The sequence below is a fragment of the Perognathus longimembris genome, chromosome 15 (assembly GCF_023159225.1).
Source record: "Perognathus longimembris pacificus isolate PPM17 chromosome 15, ASM2315922v1, whole genome shotgun sequence".
NCBI lineage: Eukaryota > Metazoa > Chordata > Mammalia > Rodentia > Heteromyidae > Perognathus > Perognathus longimembris.
The window spans coordinates 6634124-6652941 of NC_063175.1; the positions used below are offsets into that span (position 1 = coordinate 6634124).

Genomic DNA, 18818 nt, shown 5'->3' on the forward strand with positions numbered 1-18818 from the left:
TTCTTGTAAGAATTGGGGAAGGCCCTAATACCTAGAATCCTAGCTATATAGGATGCTGAGACCTGGGGACCACCATTTGAAGCCAGAGCAGGCAGGAAAGTCCATGAAACTCTTATCTCCAAATTAACCAGCAAAAAGCCACAAATGGAGCTGTGGCTTAAGTGGCAGAGCATGCTAACTTTGAGTATCAAACCTCAGGGACAATACCCAGGCCCTGAGTTCAAGCCCCAAAGCACACACTAAAAAAAAATGGGGAAAATGAATGTTGTGTTTCCGTTTATGTCAGATAGATGATAGATAGATAGATGGATGGATAGATAGATGGATGCCACTCTCAGTTCCATTTAAAGACCCCTTGAAACGTCATCCATTCAAGCCCATGCTAATCTGGTATAGCTTTCAGAGAAACTGGAGCCCTGTATCTGTCGGTGTGATCAAGAATGGGTGCAAGGGGCTGGGGATATAGCCTAGTGGCAAGAGTGCCTGCCTCGGATACACGAGGCCCTAGGTTCGATTCCCCAGCACCACATATACAGAAAACGGCCAGAAGCGGCGCTGTGGCTCAAGTGGCAGAGTGCTAGCCTTGAGCGGGAAGAAGCCAGGGACAGTGCTCGGGCCCTGAGTCCAAGGCCCAGGACTGGCCAAAAAAAAAAAAAAAAAAAAAAGAATGGGTGCAAGGGAGGGATGTAACAGTGAGCTAAGAGTCTGGTTGTTGTGGCACAGAGAGGATGGGAAGGAAGTGTTCCCTTGCTGTAAAAGTTACCTGATGCGAAAGTAAATCTAGTTTATTTTTACTTGACTAAGTAAACAGCAGTGTAGGCCGCTGTTCAGTTTTCGATACGGATGCTTTAAATAAGAGTGTCACATTTTCTTCCTTTCCTCCCCAACGTCTACATTTCAGGTCTGGCCTCTCCTCCTCTGCCTTACTTCTGGCGGCCAGACAGGAAATGTTCTTAGGCACAGGATAAGCCTCCCATTTGCAAGGGGCCAAGGGGTGGGGCGAGAAAAGGAAAGAACGAAACAAAAGAAAGAAAAACACAAACTTTACTAGGGCAGCTGGCTGGAGCCCCAAGCATCAAGCGGTCTCCAGTTTCCTAGAAGGAGGGATCCGCCGCCGCGCCCCGCCCGGCGGTGGGCGTGGCCCGGGATCTATGCTAATAGCCTTGCCCAGTGCCAGTGGGCGGAGTCTCCAGTATATGCTAATTACCAGAGGCGGGCGGGGCCGACTAGCCCTGCGCTGGGACAGCTGTGGTGGAGCCCCTGGGCACCGGACGCGTGGCCAGGGTGGTGACAGGCTTCCCGGCGCGCCGGTCCATGCTGGTCCCCGTCTTTGTTCTGAGGCCAGCGCGGAGCCATGCGCGGCTGAGGATGGAGGTGGAGGACTCCGGCGGGGTGGTGCTGACCGCCTACCACTCGTACGCGCGCGCCCAGCCGCCCAGCGCCGAGCCGCGCTGCGCGCCCCGGGCCACCGCCAGCCACCCGCTCAGCAGGTACCGAGGATTCCGGGGCGCCCGCGGGTGGGGCCGGGCTGCGTCGCGCGCTGGGGGCTCTGCCGGGCGCGGGACTCTGGTCCCTTGATTGCCGTCTGAAGTTTCCGTGGACTAGGACGACTGAGCCTGCTCTTTGTGTTGTCCTGACTGGAAGTAGGAAATTCGCCCCTCTCCCCAACCAGAGGTTAGGGGTGGAATTGTGTCCTTGGAACAATTTCATTATCAGTGAGATGGACACATCATCTCCGCCAAAGACACCCAACGTGTTGGGAAGTATCAGAGTTATCAGCTCAAATGAAGCACAAAATGAGAAACTGAAAACCCCTAGCCCAAATTTTTAGAGTAACTACTAAAAGCTTTTCTAGCATCTGTCTGCCAACTGAGTTTGAGTGGACTGAGAGTCTCCAGAAAAGTAACTCTCACTATACTATTAAAAATAGTTTTATTTCTAGTTGTTAAATGTCATCATTTCATTGTTACTACTGTAGACTCTATGCTGTACGTTCAATTATAATTTATTCCTTTCATAAATTCACTTTTCGACCTTCAGTAAATCAGGGATCTGAATTTTTCTATAGGTGTTTATCTACTTGATATGAGATCAAAGCCAACTAGACTTCCATTAACTATATGAAAAATGTTTCAATGGATAGACCAGAGTTACTACAAATAAAGTAGTTTGATACCTGGCTTCTCTGCAGAGGAAGTTTTATTTGTTTAAAATGTGACTATCTGTGGATGCCTTGATGAAAGCTCTTATATACAAGTGGCCAATTTAAGTAGCCTGTTTTTATTTCATCCCGTTTGTTTTCAGTGATTGCATTTCTCAGTGATTTCTTCTTTCTCATACTTCTGTCTTTCATATGTGATAATATTTGCTCCTGTCTCATGAGTTAAGTGATTTGTGGTTTTATTTTGTAGAATATTCTTCTGGCTGGTATTCATGCAGGAACCAACTACACCAACATGATATGTATGTTTGGTTTGTCTAACAAAGAAATTATTGTTTCTTCCAAAAGAGAGCAGGATGAGTGAAATCACATTTTTATATAAAGATAGGCATTAACACATGGCTTCCAGGAGTAGGAATTATGTATGTATTACTTTAAAGGTTATTTGAACATACAAACTCATAATTGTCTTTAGGATGTTTTCTTTTCAAAATCATCATCTTTATTACTTAGATTATGAATGAATTAATAGATGAGAACAATTGGATGAGAAGCATGGGGCAGGTTTGTGCAATTTTAAATGAAAGGTCTGTCTGGCCTGTTTATAAGTCTTAGCAGCTGCCTAAGAGTACTACTAGCCAGATATCTGAAACTACATCCGTTTCCAAAGCAAATTGGAAGGAGAAGTTTTTATGAGCTCAGCATGTGGTCTCGTGGAATGAAAATACATGAGAGCGGGAGGGTTGCATGTCATGGCTAGTGTTTTAATGGAACATTGCCAGTTAAATTTATGTTGTTCAAAGTTTCCAGTTTGGGACACTGCCCTGCACTCCCTTTAGCAGGTTTTTTATGTTGCTCAGCCTGTCATGAAGGAGATAAAGTGGGGAGCCCCGGGGAAAATAGCCTAATTCCTTGGTCCCAAGTAAAAGCACTAAAATAAAAGAGGTTCCTGTATTCATAAGGAGCCAATGGACACCACGTCATTAATCATGTGCCTCAGAACAGAAGTAATCAGGCCCAAGTTATTAACCTTTGACTCACAAACTACTGATCAATACTTCCTTTCAAGCTAAGAAGATGGTATTGTTCTCTTTCAAGAACATTCTTTCCTTTAAATTGCTTACATATTTGTTACCTATTTGTAGAGTACTGACTAATATAGCTGTAGAAACTTGGACTATTTCTGACTTTCTAAGGATTATCATTTTTTAGGTATTGGTAGCATTGATTGGAATCAAACTATTTCCTTCTTATTTCCCAAGTCTCTATTATACCTGAGATTATGTGCTTTTGATATTTTTGGTATCCGATACATATTTCTGATAACAAATATTTCTTGAATACATTAATGAATTCATACAAGATTATAAAATGGCCTAAGATAAGATGGGTTTTTAACTGCTGAAATTAGACTATTTGTAACTCTATATGCTTGCAACCTGTAAGGCATTGGTTATGCAAATAGCAATGAGATAGCAAGAGGGTAAAAAAGATGAAGTAAGTAGCAATATTCTAAATTAAGAGACATGAGATATAAATCTTGATTTTCAAGTTCTCATGAAAACATGCCAGAGGGTCCAAGAACCAGGTGGCCCTAGCAATTTCTTTTGAGTATACTCATTTCATTTTGGCAGAGGATAATATACTGTCAGTCCATTGTGCTCAAAGCCTGCAGGATATACTGGGGGTCAGATTGCCATACTTTGACCTGATCAAGTACACCCATTCGTATTCTGTGGCTTTGAGCAGTTGTCTTGAGCTGTTTACGATATTGACTGGCCCAAAGGAAGCACCAGATATGTTTGTTAACTGTGTTATGGCTGCTGTCACTGTGAATCACAGTTGGTGATGTCAAGAGGAAAATAAACTCTCTTGGTTCCTATCAGGGAATGGGAACATAAAACAGAATGAAAGGGACAATGTATTTAAATCTGAGTTTTACAGCTTCCTTGTCAGCATTTGAAAGAATTTGAGAGATCAGTTGTCCTTATCTCATATGATAGATTGTTTAATTTCATTCATTGAGTGAAACTGTGTCTAATCACAAAAATGCATGTGATTAAGAGGGACTTATGAGTTGCTGGAAGATTGTAGGTTTGTTGGTAATAACTCATCCTGGGTTTAAATTCTTTTTAAAAATCAGCATGCACTGTAAATAATTTAACCTTTTGATCTTTACCATACAGATGCCTTTGTCTGTCCCCTTCTGGAAGTTTAGCAACTTGAGGACATATATTTTGCCAACTAGATATTGCTTTTTATGTTTTATTGTTTTTTATGTTTTTATGTTTGCATTCTGCTAGAACACTTAAATTACTGCTTTATTTCCTTTTGTACCTCTGGGATATTCCCCCTTTATGTTTCTTTAAGAATTTTTTATTTGTTTTCTACCATCTCTCACAATATTCCTTAATTCTAATAGTGCTCAGAGATGGACTGACTCAGAAATCAGTTCTTGCAATTAAGTTTATATATTCACATTAGTTTTACCTACTTGAGTTTTTTTAATTAAAAGATGCTTAAAATTCCATTTTTGCTGTAACTTCTCAGTAGTTATGCTTGTGACATCACTTTTCAATTTGTTTCCTGGTGCTAGCAGGCAAGATTCTAGAATCAGTTCTATTACATTTTTGAAGTTGTCTTTAGAGCCATGATTGTTAGAAAGGATAAGCTTCTGAGTAGAATCCTGAGGATGTTGATGTACATCCAAAATAATTTTATATGAAAAATGAGCTGAAGATAAAGCTATTTTTTCCAAGACTTTCCTCAGTTTCTATACAAATTATTAATTATAGCATTTTGAGGGGGTGGGCTTTGGATAAAATGGCCTTGATTATTTCTGATGTTAATCTAGTTATATTGTAAACTTCCTGAGAAAAGATAAAAATAGAGGAGGAAAAGACCCAACTCTTCCTCCAAAACAAATACAGACAATAACCAGGGGTGTCTTTGAATTTCTCCTGTTAAGCATTGTTTCAACTTTGTGAAGGAGATATAGTTTCCTAATATCATAACTGTGCTTTATAATGAGAATAGTTTGGTGAAAATTGTTGATGATTAGGAAGTCAATACTTTATTTTGAAGAAAGCAGCTTTAGTGATACTGTATTTTTTGGTGCCTTCCTGTGTTGAAATGAATTAATCTCAATGGATTAATGTCTAGCTTTTGTAAAGTTAGAACTGCATGAACTTATGCATGCATGCAGAAGGATAACAAATGCTGGAGAATCGTAGGGTCTCTTATTCCAGAGGACTCAGAACTAGTCATGGAAATGGAGTTCATAGGAGAGAGTGGATATTTATAGATCATTCTTTATGTTGTAGTTGAAAGGAGAGTTGGTATCTCTGGTTTCATTTTAGAGTAAGGTTCCTGCTGAGCATAGGTGCCTCTGTATGTAGGCCTGTTGAGGAACATCTGGTGTATTTCCTTTCATCCTGTCATTTAGCTAAACATGTACTTTTTTTTTTTTTTTTTTGGTGCTAATCCTGGGGCTTGAACTCAGAGCCTGGCACTGTCCTTGAGCTTTGTTGCTCAAGGACCAGTACTCTACCACTTGAGCCACAGCTCCACTTCCAGCTTTTTGGTGATTAATTGGAGATAAGAGTTTCATGGACGTTTCTGCTCATGCCGGCTTTGAACTGTGGTCTTCATATCTCAGCCTTTTGAGTAGCTAGGATTATGGGTGTGAGCCACCAATGCCCAGCTAGCATTATCCTTTTTACCTGCTTGCTTCTTTTTTTTTTTTTTTTTTTTGGCCATTCCTGGGCCTTGAACTCAGGGCCTGAGCACTGTCCTTGGCTTCTTTTTTGCTCAAGGCTAGCTCTCTGCCACTAGAACCACAGCGCCACTTCTGGCCGTTTTCTATATACATGGTGCCAGGGCTTCATATGTACTAAGCAAGCACTCTTGCCACTAGGCCATATCCCCAGCCCTAACTGCTCACTTCTGTCTGATCATTAATCCCTAATGTACTCACCAAAGTTAAGCGAGTTATAGAAATACTTTCATATGGATGATGATTTCCTTTTTGTTATTTTGACACCATTTGAAAATTACAGGAAACTTGCAAAAAATAAGATTTCTCAGATGTAAGCCTCTTGAATAATCAGTTACTGATGGTGAAAATGAAACATTAATCCATGGCATAATATTATGAATTAAACTATATTTTAATTTTTACCAATTTTCTTGTTAGAAATGGAATTTTCCTGTTGCAGAGTTGAGTCCAAGATCTCAAAATAAATTTAAGTATGCCCCCTGAGTCTCTTCTAATCTATGAGAGTCTATCCTTTTCTAACAATGTTGGTACTTATTTGAGGACTGGTTGGTGGCTTTGTAGGATGTCCCTCAATTTGCATTGGTCTTCTTATTAACTGAAGTTACATAGTGAATTAGATGAAAAGTCTGCAGAAGTATCAGGGTATGTAAAGTCAGTATGTCTTAATTATGTTAATGCTTGATCACTTGGTGAAAATTATCTCTCCCAGATTCTATACTATAAAGTTACTATACCATAAACTTATTCTATACTATAAAGTTACTATTTCCCTCTCTGAAATTAATAATTATCTTCGAGGAGATACTATGCAAATATCCTCCTCAAACTTTCTTCTACTTTTTAGTATTTGTGGATCTTACAGCAGAATTTATTACTGTTGATATATTGATGATTTTTTAAAAAGTCTCTTTCTTTCTCCATTTGGCTTATTTCACAAATGATAAAATATACTTATGTCATTTTTATGACATTTTAATTAATTTATTTTTTCTGTTTTGCTGGTACTGGAGATAGAACTCAGGGCCCCATTCTTGCTAGACAGACACTCCTCCACTTGAGCCACACCTCCAGCCCCTTTTTGCCCAGATTATTTCCAAGGTGGCATCTTTTTTAGTGTCAAGGCCAGAATAAGTTCCAGGTTTCCTCATGTGACTGATGATGACAGTTCCATGCCACAGTGCCCGCCCGCTATGTACCTCTCCCGTAGTTGGGATAACAGGCACATGTTACTGCACCAAGATATTGGTTGGGATGGAGTCCCACAAACTTTTTTTTTTTGTTCTGGCTGACTTGGAAACTCTATTTTCTGTATCTCTACTTCCCAAATAACTAGGCTTGAGCTACTGTACCTGGCTGATACGGTTTTATGCCTTCACACTTACAATCAAATATAAATTGATATCACTAATCACTTTTATATTCTTTTCAGTCTTGAAACAAAGTATAACGAAATGATTCACTTTTGCCCAGATTGATTTCATGAAAATTATTATTCCCTACATTTCAAAGTTCCTTGCTATTTTTGGGAACAAAGCTTTATTAGGGATTTAACAGAAAAATATCATAAAGTTGCTGAATTAAGTACTTTGTTAAGAGAGTGTAGTTCTTAAATCCACTTTGCCTGGGGAGCATTATTGAGACTATCTTATTTTTGTAGAAGTATTTTGGTGCTGGATGGAAAATATTTTCCTTTTGCTAGAGTTCCTGCGATGATAATTGAACATCTGCAAATATATTTTTAAGTAAACATTACACTTTGCATGTTTTCATAATTTCTTCTCAGTCCATTCTCAAGCTAATTTCATTACTGGTGTAATTGCTACACTCTTATTTCTCTATTATGAAGTCTCAGGATAACAGTAGTAGTTAAGAATGAGAGTAAAATGTTAAATTGCAAAGCAAAAGTGGCAAGTAGAATATTCTCAGATGTAAATTTTAGCCATTAAGATGTACATTTTGTATTGTTCCTAAGCCTCTCTGGAAGAAAATATAAGGTCAAGCATACCTTTTAATAGTGCAGAAATTAACCTTCTCTCAGTAATTACCATGAAGACAGTATTATCTGACTTATAGCAGCAAAGACACCTACTAAAACATGTAAGCTTGCTTGCCTTAATGCTAACTAGCTTAGCACTGGTATATTGTTTTATTTCTTATATAACTTAAATAATTATTTATTGTTGTTACTTTTCCTTTATATTCAGCCAGCCTTGAAAATCTTTAACAGGGCCTTTAAAAAATACTGTTATTGCCAGGCACTCATGGCTCATACCTGTAAACCTAACTACTAGGAGGCTGAGATCTGAGGCTCACAGTTTGAAGCTAGCCCAGGCACAAAAGTCTCCATGAGACTTTTATCTCCAATTAACTACTCAGAAACCGGAAGTGGCATTGTGGCTCAAAGAAGTAGAGCACTAGTCTTGAGTAAAAGAGCTCAGGGACTGTGCCCAGGCCCCAAGTTCAAGCTTCATGACTTTAAAAAAGTTATTTGTATTGTGCTTTGTAATACTTTAGATATCCAAGCTTGTATATAAGGACACTGCTTGTCAAAGAAGTGCACAGTGCATAATATTTTCTTAAAGAATTTGACAGCTATTACTGTGATCTCTTTTAAAGATTTTTGGTTTAGCAGTTTTCAGTTTCTTACTGCATTCTGGTTTCTTGAGTTGATAAGTTTTGTGTAATACAGTTATCACAAGAAATTTCATGTGTCTGTTTCTTTATGATTGCAGAAGGATTTGGATTAAAACAAAATAATATGTCTATCCAAAGGCTTCCACTTGCTTTAGTAAAATAGGAAGTAAAGAAAATAGATTATTTTTACTATGTATTTGTTTCCTTAAAAAAGGAGGTTATGGCACATTCTTTGAGTATTCAATGTGTTTTCAATAAGCTAGTATTACAGATAAACTATTCATTTGACAGGCACTATAAGTGCCATGTAATTCCAAGAGTGGGAGAATATATACTAAGCCTCACTTAGGGACCAGCTGTATGTCTCATGTTACTCTTAAAAACTAATGAGGTCTACACATTCCAGTTCTGATCCCTTAGATGAATGGATGGTGACTGCACACAAACACCACACAAAGGGCAGGAAGGAGAAACTGGAAACCAAAGATAAAGTGGTGTGTAGTCATTTTTAAACTGTCAAACACTTTAGATTTATTTGTACTATTTTAGTCATTCTTAGTTGTGGTTCTGATTATCTTTCATGGAGAAAGATTAATCTTCATATGTATGTTAAGCTTTGTAGTTAGCCACAAAATTTTCCTTTGTACATCTGTAATATATAGAGACAATCCCTTTCAAGTTTCCTGTTCAGAATTCATTTATGAAAATAAGTTTTGAAAACACTGGCCAGCCCCATTTGTCTTTAAACAGATGCTCAAAATAAGTTTGTCTTTCCACAGAGGTCCATGAGTATGTTTATGAGATTCGGGCCGGGGGGGGGGGGGCAGGTCTCATTATGTATCCTAGATTGGCCTTGAATTCTTGATCCTTCTGCCTCAAGTCTTCCCAGTGTGATGATTACAGGCATGTGCCACTATAGCCGACATGTATTTATGGTTTTAGAGATTGGTAGAGAAATCTAACTGGTGCTTGTAAAAAACTCAAAATCACAGAAATAATAATAGGATATTTGATCTCTTTCCTCATTATTTTCCCTCTCTTGCTACTATGCTAAAAATGTTCCTGTAATAGTCAAAGTACTATGTCATATTAAAGCCATATTTATAAACAAAACAAAAAGAGAATAAATGCAGTCCAAGAAGTAAAGCTAAACTTATTTTCTAAGGGCTTCTTTTTTTTTTTTTTTGGCCAGTCCTGGGGCTTGGACTCAGGGCCTGAGCACTGTCCCTGGCTTCTTTTTTGCTCAAGGCTAGCACTCTGCCACTTGAGCCACAGCGCCACTTGTGGCCATTTTCTATATATGTGGTGCTGGGGAATCGAACCCAGGGCTTCATGTATACGAGGCGAGCACTCTTGCCACTAGGCCATATTCCCAGCCCCTAAAGGCTTCTTTGACAACAGTAGTCTACACTGTTCTCCTCTACCATAAAAACTACAGTCTACCACTTGGCAATTAGTCATGCATTATTGACCTGTGATGGCAAGTAAAAAAATAAAATAAAAAGGTCCTAGCATTACTGAGAGCTTATTATGGGGCAGGCATTATGCTAAGAGCCTGACATCTATTATCCCATTTAATCCTTCCAACAATCCTGTGACATAGGAAGCAGCTCAGGCACAGAGAGGTAGACCAGGACCACACAGATACAGCAAGGTACCAAGAGAGCTAGGATTCCAACTCCTCTCCCTCAGAAGCTGATGCTTTTATGTTGGTATTCTAATCCTGTGGAGTTATTTAACATCTTATAGATGTACTGTTTTTCTGCCTCCATTTGTTTATGGGTTTTCTGAGATAAGGACAAAATTATTATAGCTCCATTAGTAAACCAGCAATAGCAGTCAATCTTCACGTTATAGATGTTATAAATACTCAATTTTCCAACATTTCTATTTTTTAAGAACAAGATCATTTATTGAATAGGCAAAAATACAGCTTTCTAGCTCTAATGTATTTTTGTGTAATAATTCTATCTTCATTGAAAACCAGATATAAAAAAATATCTACCACTTGGCTGGTAGTTGTCCAGTTCCTCAAAATTGCTATCAAGCATTTCTGTTCTATTTTAGTGAAGTAAGTATAAAGTGAGTTAAATATGAATTGATACACAAAATTTGTTTGAGCACAGTTGGAGAAGTAACATTACAGGACTCTCCCTTCTCCTATTAAAAGCTATATTCTTGCCATTTATGATACTTTTTTTTAGTGGAAGGAGATAGGTCAGTTTTAATCCTTGGGTACATGTTCTTAATAGCTATATCTTAGAAATTTTAAATTCTGTTTTATTAATTTTTTTAATAAGTTTTATAACGGGAATTTTTTAAATTTTTATTGTCAAACTGATGTACAGGTTACTGTTTCATACGTTAGGCATTGGATACATTTCTTGTACTGTTTGTTACCTCCTCCCTTATTCCCCTCTCCCCCATCCCCCTTTCCCTTTCCCCCCCCATGAGTTCAGTTCATTTACACCAAACAGTTTTGCAAGTATTGCTTTTGTAGTCGTTTGTCTTTTTTACCTCATATCTCTTGATTTTGGTATTCCCTTTCAGTTTCCTAGTTCTAATACCATTATACACAGTTTCCAATGTACTCAGATAAGATACAGAGATAGTTCAGGTACAACCACAGGAAGGGGATACAAGAAGATCATCAATAATAGAAGCTATGGTTACACATAGCATGTTGAAAGTAGTTACAACAGTGATAAAACAATTGTTTCCATATCATGGAGTTTATTTCACTTAGCATCATCTTATGTGTTCATAGGGTATAGCAATTGGGCTCTTGTGATCCTCTGCTGTGACTAGCCTGAACCTGTGCTAATTATTCCCTATGAGGGAGACCATAGAGTCCATGTTTCTTTGGGTCTGGCTCACTTCACTTAGTATAATTTTTTCCAAGTCCTTCCATTTCCTTACGAATGGGGCAATGTCATTGGGGAATTTTTAATGGAACTTGACAACACCCATAAAAATGGATGGGATCTTCTTTTCTTCCAATATTCGGTCAGGTTTTCATCTTCTGATTTGAAACCAACCAAGAAACCAAGTTAGAGCCTAGACTATGATTTTGTGGAAATCATTTTGTTTTAAATCTCACTCAGAAATTTAGGAGAGATAGATAGGTTGTAGAAATATGAACTTCTGAGCCATCCTTAGTGTCTACAAGCCTGAATACAACCCTTACCCATCATTAATGTTGGCACCATGGATGGCCACAAAAACTTCATTGAGAAAATTATGGGTCTATCTTAGGCTTGCCTTGAATCTTTTGAAAAGGCCAGAATCAGAATGGGTTCTAGGCTCTATCTGCCTGTTTCTGACTGCCTGTATTTGTTTTTCATAGTTCACTTTGATAAACTTTTCATCTTAGGACTGCAGAACTTCAAAGTGTGGACAATCATGTTGATTACATGTAAATAGCAGTCTGGGCTGCTCTGTTTAACTGACATATCTTTAGAGTGTCTTTGCCCAGTCTTCATCCATCCAAGAAGTTCATAGGATGTTGTGGATAAGAATTCAGTTTGTTGAAAATCAATCTGAAACAGCATAATCCTGTTCCACCGAGAGACATCATTACAAAAGTGTCTTACCCAGATGCTTCTAGAGAACTACCACCCTGTTGAGCCACATGAACTTCCTTTATCTGACCTTCAGTTTCTTCCTCCTATCACTACAGCAGGCCCACAATGGGCTGCCATGCCCAAGCCCACAGCAGGGACTACACGGAGAAGGGAAAAATGGGTGCCCTGCTTGGGAACACCAAGGAACCAGAGATGCTATCAGTGATGAGAAAGACACTTCCTTTGCTTCCTTCTCAACCCTGTTGCCCCAACTTGTGCTTGTTATCTTCCCTGAGTAACTCAGAGAGTGTGTAAACAGACTCGCTGTGACTTTTCATTGGCATCTTAAAGAAAAACATTTACTGACCTCAACAGAGTAAGCAATTAATGGGGAAACGAGCTGACTGAAAAGTTTCCACCAATTCTATTTTCAAAACTAGAGGATGCCTGGCCCTGCAATTTTTAACATACTTTAACTCCTCTCTTCATTTGTGCAGCTCTGGGATTACAAGGTCAACTTGGCAACTGTTTTATATATATATAATCTGAATTATGCTTAGTTGCAGAAATCCTCTCTGGGGCTCCCACGATTCCAGTTGCTGGCAGCATGTAATTGGGAAAAGCAGCCCATGCACTATGTGATTAAAGCTGTGTCATGCTTTGTGAGGTAAAAAGTTAGTGCCAGCTAAAACAACATGACTCATTGCTTAGGAGAAGCCCAAATGAAACGGATTTTGATTATACCAATTCCAAACAAACATGATTCTCCCTTAATCCTGGTGCTTTAAAGCTCTTACTGTGAGCATTTAAAAACTCAGTACGAGTTCTTTTAAGAGTTCACAGAAATGCTCTACTACTCAGATGGCTTTTTAAAGGTATCTTAAAAAAAAGTAGAAGCTCTACTCAGAGAACTAAATGGTACCTAATTTACACACTCTTCTGTTCACATTCTCACTCAAGTCCCTTCCAAACCAATTTGGATTATTCTTCTTTTACTCTAGTTTCAGAGACACTGGGTTAAATTCCATAAATCACAATTGTGATTCTACAGCTAGCGGTTTTGTTTATTCTGTTCTAGAATCTTTCTGCTTAGTACTCTGGCTATCAAGGATGGTTTAAAGGTAGGCCACAAAGAGGCAGAGGTTGGATGCTGAGTGCATGATGTGGGTGATGATAATGATGACTTACACTTGGGCTCTGGGTAACAGATGCTGCGAAGAAACCCAGAGAAGGGGCTGTGTGATTCAATGGTTAAATATGCGATGAGGACTAGGAAAAGATTACTTAGCTTTCTGGGTTGGGAGTGTTATTAACTGAAACTGGAAAATCTGGTGGATGAGCAGATTGTGGATGGGGTGAGGATTGGGTTTCACAGATGAAAATTTGACCTTTAGGTTCCTGTGAGGTAATGGAATATATATGCCCAGCAGACAGCTGGCTACACAAGTTGCAAGCTTAGGAAGAAGATGCTGGACAGAAATTGTTGTTTTTCGAATTTTTTAAAAGCATTTGTTCCAGGGAGATGTCCTAGTGAGGGGTAGTTACAACTAGGGCAGGAGGAGACTTAGCAGAGGAGAGCAGTCTATAGGGAGGATCGTGGAACAAGGATGGAAACCAGAAGAGCAGTGCCTGGCCGGGAAGGGCAACATGCAGAGGCTGGGGGGGTCCATCAAGAAGACAGAAGCATCTGGAGAGCGCACATAGGACCTTTCTCAAGCGCGTACGGAGCATCCCCAGCGCTCCAGTGGCATCCCGGAAGGGCACTGGCATATCTTGGATGAACACAAGAGTATCCTGGGACAGCGCCGAGGAGCATGGCGGGGGCAGAAGCTCACAGGAGCGAGGCAGGGGCGCACGGAAGCGTGGAGGAAGCACACGGAAGCCCCGTGGAGGCGATGCACTCCACTCTGAGTGAGCAACCACGCAGGAAGAGAAAGGTCGCTGAAGAGGTGCGAAGTCTGACCCTCACTCCGGCTTGTGCGGCTCCTCCGCGGGGGTACCCCGCCGCAGTTGGTTTGTTAGAATTGGGACGGCGAAAGCAGATTTGCTGCAGGTCAGAAAGTGAAAGGTGAGTAATAAATGTACAGAGCAAGAAGACGTGATTCTCCCCAAAAGCTTGTCCCTGAGAAGGAAAAAGCGAAGTGGATTTTAATTGGCACATTTTATTGTATGCACTGCTGGGTTTCACCATGACATTGCTGTACATACATGTATCCTGCATTTATCATGTCCACTCTTCCTTCCACCCTGATCTGTCTCTCCCTCCCCATCCTAGACTCCTTTCTCATTGCTTAATGATCTTTAGAAAGGGAAACTTTTAAAACATACCTCAAATAGTTGAAAATCTGATTGAATACAGGATTTTGTCCCCTACTTAAAATCCTTCGATGATACATGTAGTAGTTTGGGTATGGTTTGATAAGATTTGAATATAGTTTGGATATATTTTCCCAGTTCCATGGGCTGGAAGTCTGATTCCCAGTGTTGGGATATTGAGAGGTAATAGATCTTTATAGATAGTGTTTGGAAGATATCTAAGTTGGCAATTTAGATATCTTCCCTCAGAAGGGATTAATTTAATCCTCTAAGGACTGAGTTAATTCTCTTGAGAGTAGATTGTTATGAAGCAAGAGCACCCCATGCACAATGCACGTTCAGTAGATTTGCTTTTCTCTTCCCTGCTGTGTCATAACAGCCAGAGAGTCCTAACAGGATGCCATCACCATGCTGTTGGAATCTTACAACAGTCCCTAGGATCATGAACCAATTAAATCTCTCTAGTTTGTAAAGTACCCAGACTGAGGTATTTTATATCCACAAAACATTTTTGTTTATAGGATGAAACTTTATTCTTAGTCCTGTAGTAATATGGAATAATGGTTAGAATTTGTTATTCACTACGGAATCCTTAACACTTTTCCCTCCTCTTTCATCAAAGAACTTGGTTCTTAGTAGAGTCTTAAAGGGTTTCTGAATGATCACTGTGGAGGCTGAAATGTAGAAGGTAAATATACACCTCGTCACATTAAAGATTACATTGTGGGCTGGGGATATAGCCTAGTGGCAAGAGTGCCTGCCTCGGATACCCGAGGCCCTAGGTTCGATTCCCCAGCACCACATATACAGAAAATGGCCAGAAGCGGCACTATGGCTCAAGTGGCAGAGTGCTAGCCTTGAGCGGGAAGAAGCCAGGGACAGTGCTTAGGCCCTGAGTCCAAGGCCCAGGACTGGCCAAAAAAAAAAAAAAAAAAAGATTACATTGTGCTTTAAGGATCATTTAACTCATTAAAACAAAAAAAACTTCAAACTCTGATTCTCAGAACAAGAATGAAATTGAACAAACAGTTCTTGAGCCTCTATAAGCCATCCGTGATATTGTGTGTGGGCTCTACAAAGGTCTCAGATAGTTAAGTCAGAATAGAGAGATGTATTACATGTCAGTGTCATAGTTGTTCTGGTGGCTTTGGTGTGATCTTGCTTGTAATCTTTTGGGTAGATGCCCAAAAGTGGAGGCCTTCGTCTGTTGTATGGCTGGTAAATATTTTCTCCCAGTCTGTGGGCTTTCTATTTATCTTGCAAGCTATGTCCTTTGCCATGCATAAGCTCTGCAGTTTGATGCAGTCCCATTTGTCCAACCTTCTTTTGATTTGTTGTCTTTCTGGGCCTTTATTAAGAAAGTTTTGTCCTGTGCCAAGGAACCCAAGTGTTTCTCCTATTCCTTCTTGCAATATTTTCAGGGCATCTGCTTTTACCTTGAGGTCTTTGATCCATTTGGAATTGATTCTGGTGCAGGGTGATATATAAGGATCTAGTTTTAGTTTGTTACAGGTGTTGATCCAGTTTTGCCAGCACCATTTGTTGAAGAGGCTGTCTTTCTTCTATCCTATTATTTTTTTAGCTCCTTTATCAAAGATTAAGTAGCCATAGGTCTGCGGATTCATTTCTGGGTCTTCAGTTCTGTTCCATTGGTCCTTAGGCCTGTTCTTGTGCCAGTGCCAGGCAGTTTTTATTACTATAGCTTTGTAATACAGCTTGAAGTTTGGTATTAAAATTCCTCCAGCTCTTCTTTCTGCTTAGGATTGTTTTTGCCTTTCGGGGTCTTTTATTGTTCCATATGAATTTTTGGATTGCTAGCACAATTTGTCATCGCTAAAATATGGAACCAACCCAGATACTCCTCAGTAGATGAGTGGATCAAGAAAATGTGGTATGTAGACAATGGAATTCTATGCCTCTATCAGAAAGAATTGACATTGCCACATTCATAAGAAAATGGAAGGACTTGAAAAAAATTATACGAAGTGAAGTGAGCCAGACCCAAAGAAACATAGACTCAATGGTCTCCCTCATTGAGAATAATTAGTACACGCCTAGGATAATCCTAGCAGAAGATCACAATAGCTCAGTAGCTATGTCCATATGAACACATAAGTCAAATGAACTCCAAGTTATAGAAACAAGTAGTTTCCCATAGTTGTTATTTTCAACATACTATGTGAAATTATGCCCTTTTTCTTTTGTCTTTCTTTCCTGTGCTTTTACCCCTGATATCACTGTAATGGATTTTGGTACCCTGGATATTGTATATACGTATATTGGAACTAGAGAAGGGAAAGAGAATATCAAAATTGAGAGACAAAAGATAAAAAGACAAACCAATGCAACAACAATACTTACAGAACCATTTGGTGTAAACCGACTGCACAACTCACAGGTGGGAGGAATGAGGAAGGGGAAAATGAGGAGGAGTTAACAAGTTGGATAAGAAAGGTATGAAACTGTAACCTTTCTGTACAGCACTTTGACAATAAAAAAAAGAAAAAAAAAAGAGTCATTGTCAGCATCCAGAGCTGGAGCTCTTGGAGGACAGAAACCGTGCCTCTCATTTCAGTATCTCAGTTCTCATCTGTGGCCTGGAATGGACATTCAGTATTTTCACAGCTGTATTGTGTATGAGTGAATGAGAAACATGCACAACGTACTCTGGGAAAACAAGGTATAATCAACACTGATCTTCGGTGGTTGAGAGAAGGGTTAGAGAAAAGTTTCTAGAGGACTTTGTGGTGCAACTCAGTTTTACAGAATGAACATGAGAGCCAGAGAAGTGGCTAATATCTGTAACCCTAGCTACTTGGGAGGCTGAAGCATGAGGACCATAGTTCCAGGCCAGCCCAGACAATACAGAGGGGGGAGTATGTGCTTTATATCACACCTACATAGGTGGCATAAGTAGAAGAATCACCTTATTTCAAAAATAACTAAAGCAGAAAAAGTGGCCTGCGGGGTGGGGGGTGGAGGGGTGAGGGGGAGAGGTGCGCACAAACTAACGTGATTATTGGGGAATTAGATGTGCCGGGAACATGTTTTTGACAGATTAGCATAAGAAAAAAGGCATTGCAGTCGCTGGAACCTGCCTCCTGGGTAAGTGAGAAAGGGTGGGTCATTTAATGTACACTTCAGATAAAATGGTTGGGGGCAGACTGGACTCTGTTGCAAGCCCAGTGTCTTCATTCGTCTAATGAAGGGGTTCCATTAGCTGGCCTCTAGGGTCTCCTTTAACATTTATGCTATTTTTGCTAAGATTAAGTTGGCAATTAAGATAATTACATACTTCTAGAGTTCTAACCAAAACATAGTTTTAGACCTGTACTAATTTTATAATAAGACCTTATCCTTTCTCTTATTTGATTGATCTCCTAGGTACTTATGTGGCTTCTACTGAGGCATGGGTTTTTGCCTAGTTTTAGCACATTCTGGTACTAGAGTTTGGTTTACTTCAACTAAATAACCAAAGTCAGGACCATTTGTCAGTAGGATAATTCTACTTAACCATTTTTGTGTAAAATATAACCCATTGGACAGTCATACCCGCATTTTATTTTGAGATGATTCTAAGCTGAGAGCTTAATTAACAGAGGTGTCACTTACTATCAAAGAATGCCAGGACACTTTAGTTTTTTGTTTGAGGTTAAAGAAAATATTTACTATTAACTTCTTTGTTGCAATATACATTTTTAAAATACTGTATGTACAAAGCCTGATACTTTATAAGATTCAATTTACATTTGATCTATTAAATAATTTTCACTCGTTTAGAAAATTAGAATAAATTTAATGCAGCTTAGAGACTTCCAAGAACATGTGTGCATGCTGTTAAAAAATTTTTGAATTCCCAATGAAATGCACACATACACACACACACACACACACACACACACACACACACGGTTTATGAAAAGTCTGTTTTTCTTTTTTCATCATTTCCTGCTTGTGAGGGTTTTTGCTTTTGTCTGACATATTATGTCTTAATCCTCTTACTTGAGGAGATATTGCAAGAGTGTGCCCGTGAAGGAAATGGCCAGAGAGACTTGATAGAAATTTCTTTCTACCAAGAACCATCTTCACCTTCTCCCCTTATTTCGCTCCCTTCATCTTCCCTTCTTACTGTTCCTGTGAAGGGAAAAACATATAATGAAAATAATCTTAAAGATTTCTAAGATTTCTTAAGTCAAACCCAGACATCAAATTTTTAAAGTATTTTCTTTAGCTGTGTCTGTCACTTAAAAAAAAGGGCGATCGTTCAATAGATAGAAAAATATATTATCTGATAATTTTGACCCATATATTGCCAGTGAAGATATTCCATCACTCTGGAACATTTTTTTCATCTTCTCTGCCAAGC

General features: G+C 39.3%; 1 protein-coding gene across 2 annotated transcripts in view; it reads left to right on the top strand.

The window, feature by feature from the left end:
- Positions 1-1256: 1256 nt before the first annotated feature.
- Arhgap28 (Rho GTPase activating protein 28) overlaps positions 1257-18818 on the top strand; it is a 159306-nt gene continuing 141744 nt past the window's right edge. The window contains exon 1 of one of the 2 annotated variants that reach the window (XM_048363583.1): positions 1257-1490. In XM_048363583.1, the coding sequence (XP_048219540.1) occupies positions 1315-1490 (176 nt within the window). In that variant the 5' untranslated portion in view covers positions 1257-1314. The remainder of the gene's footprint in view (positions 1491-18818) is intronic. The other variant, XM_048363587.1, reaches the window with a different exon arrangement.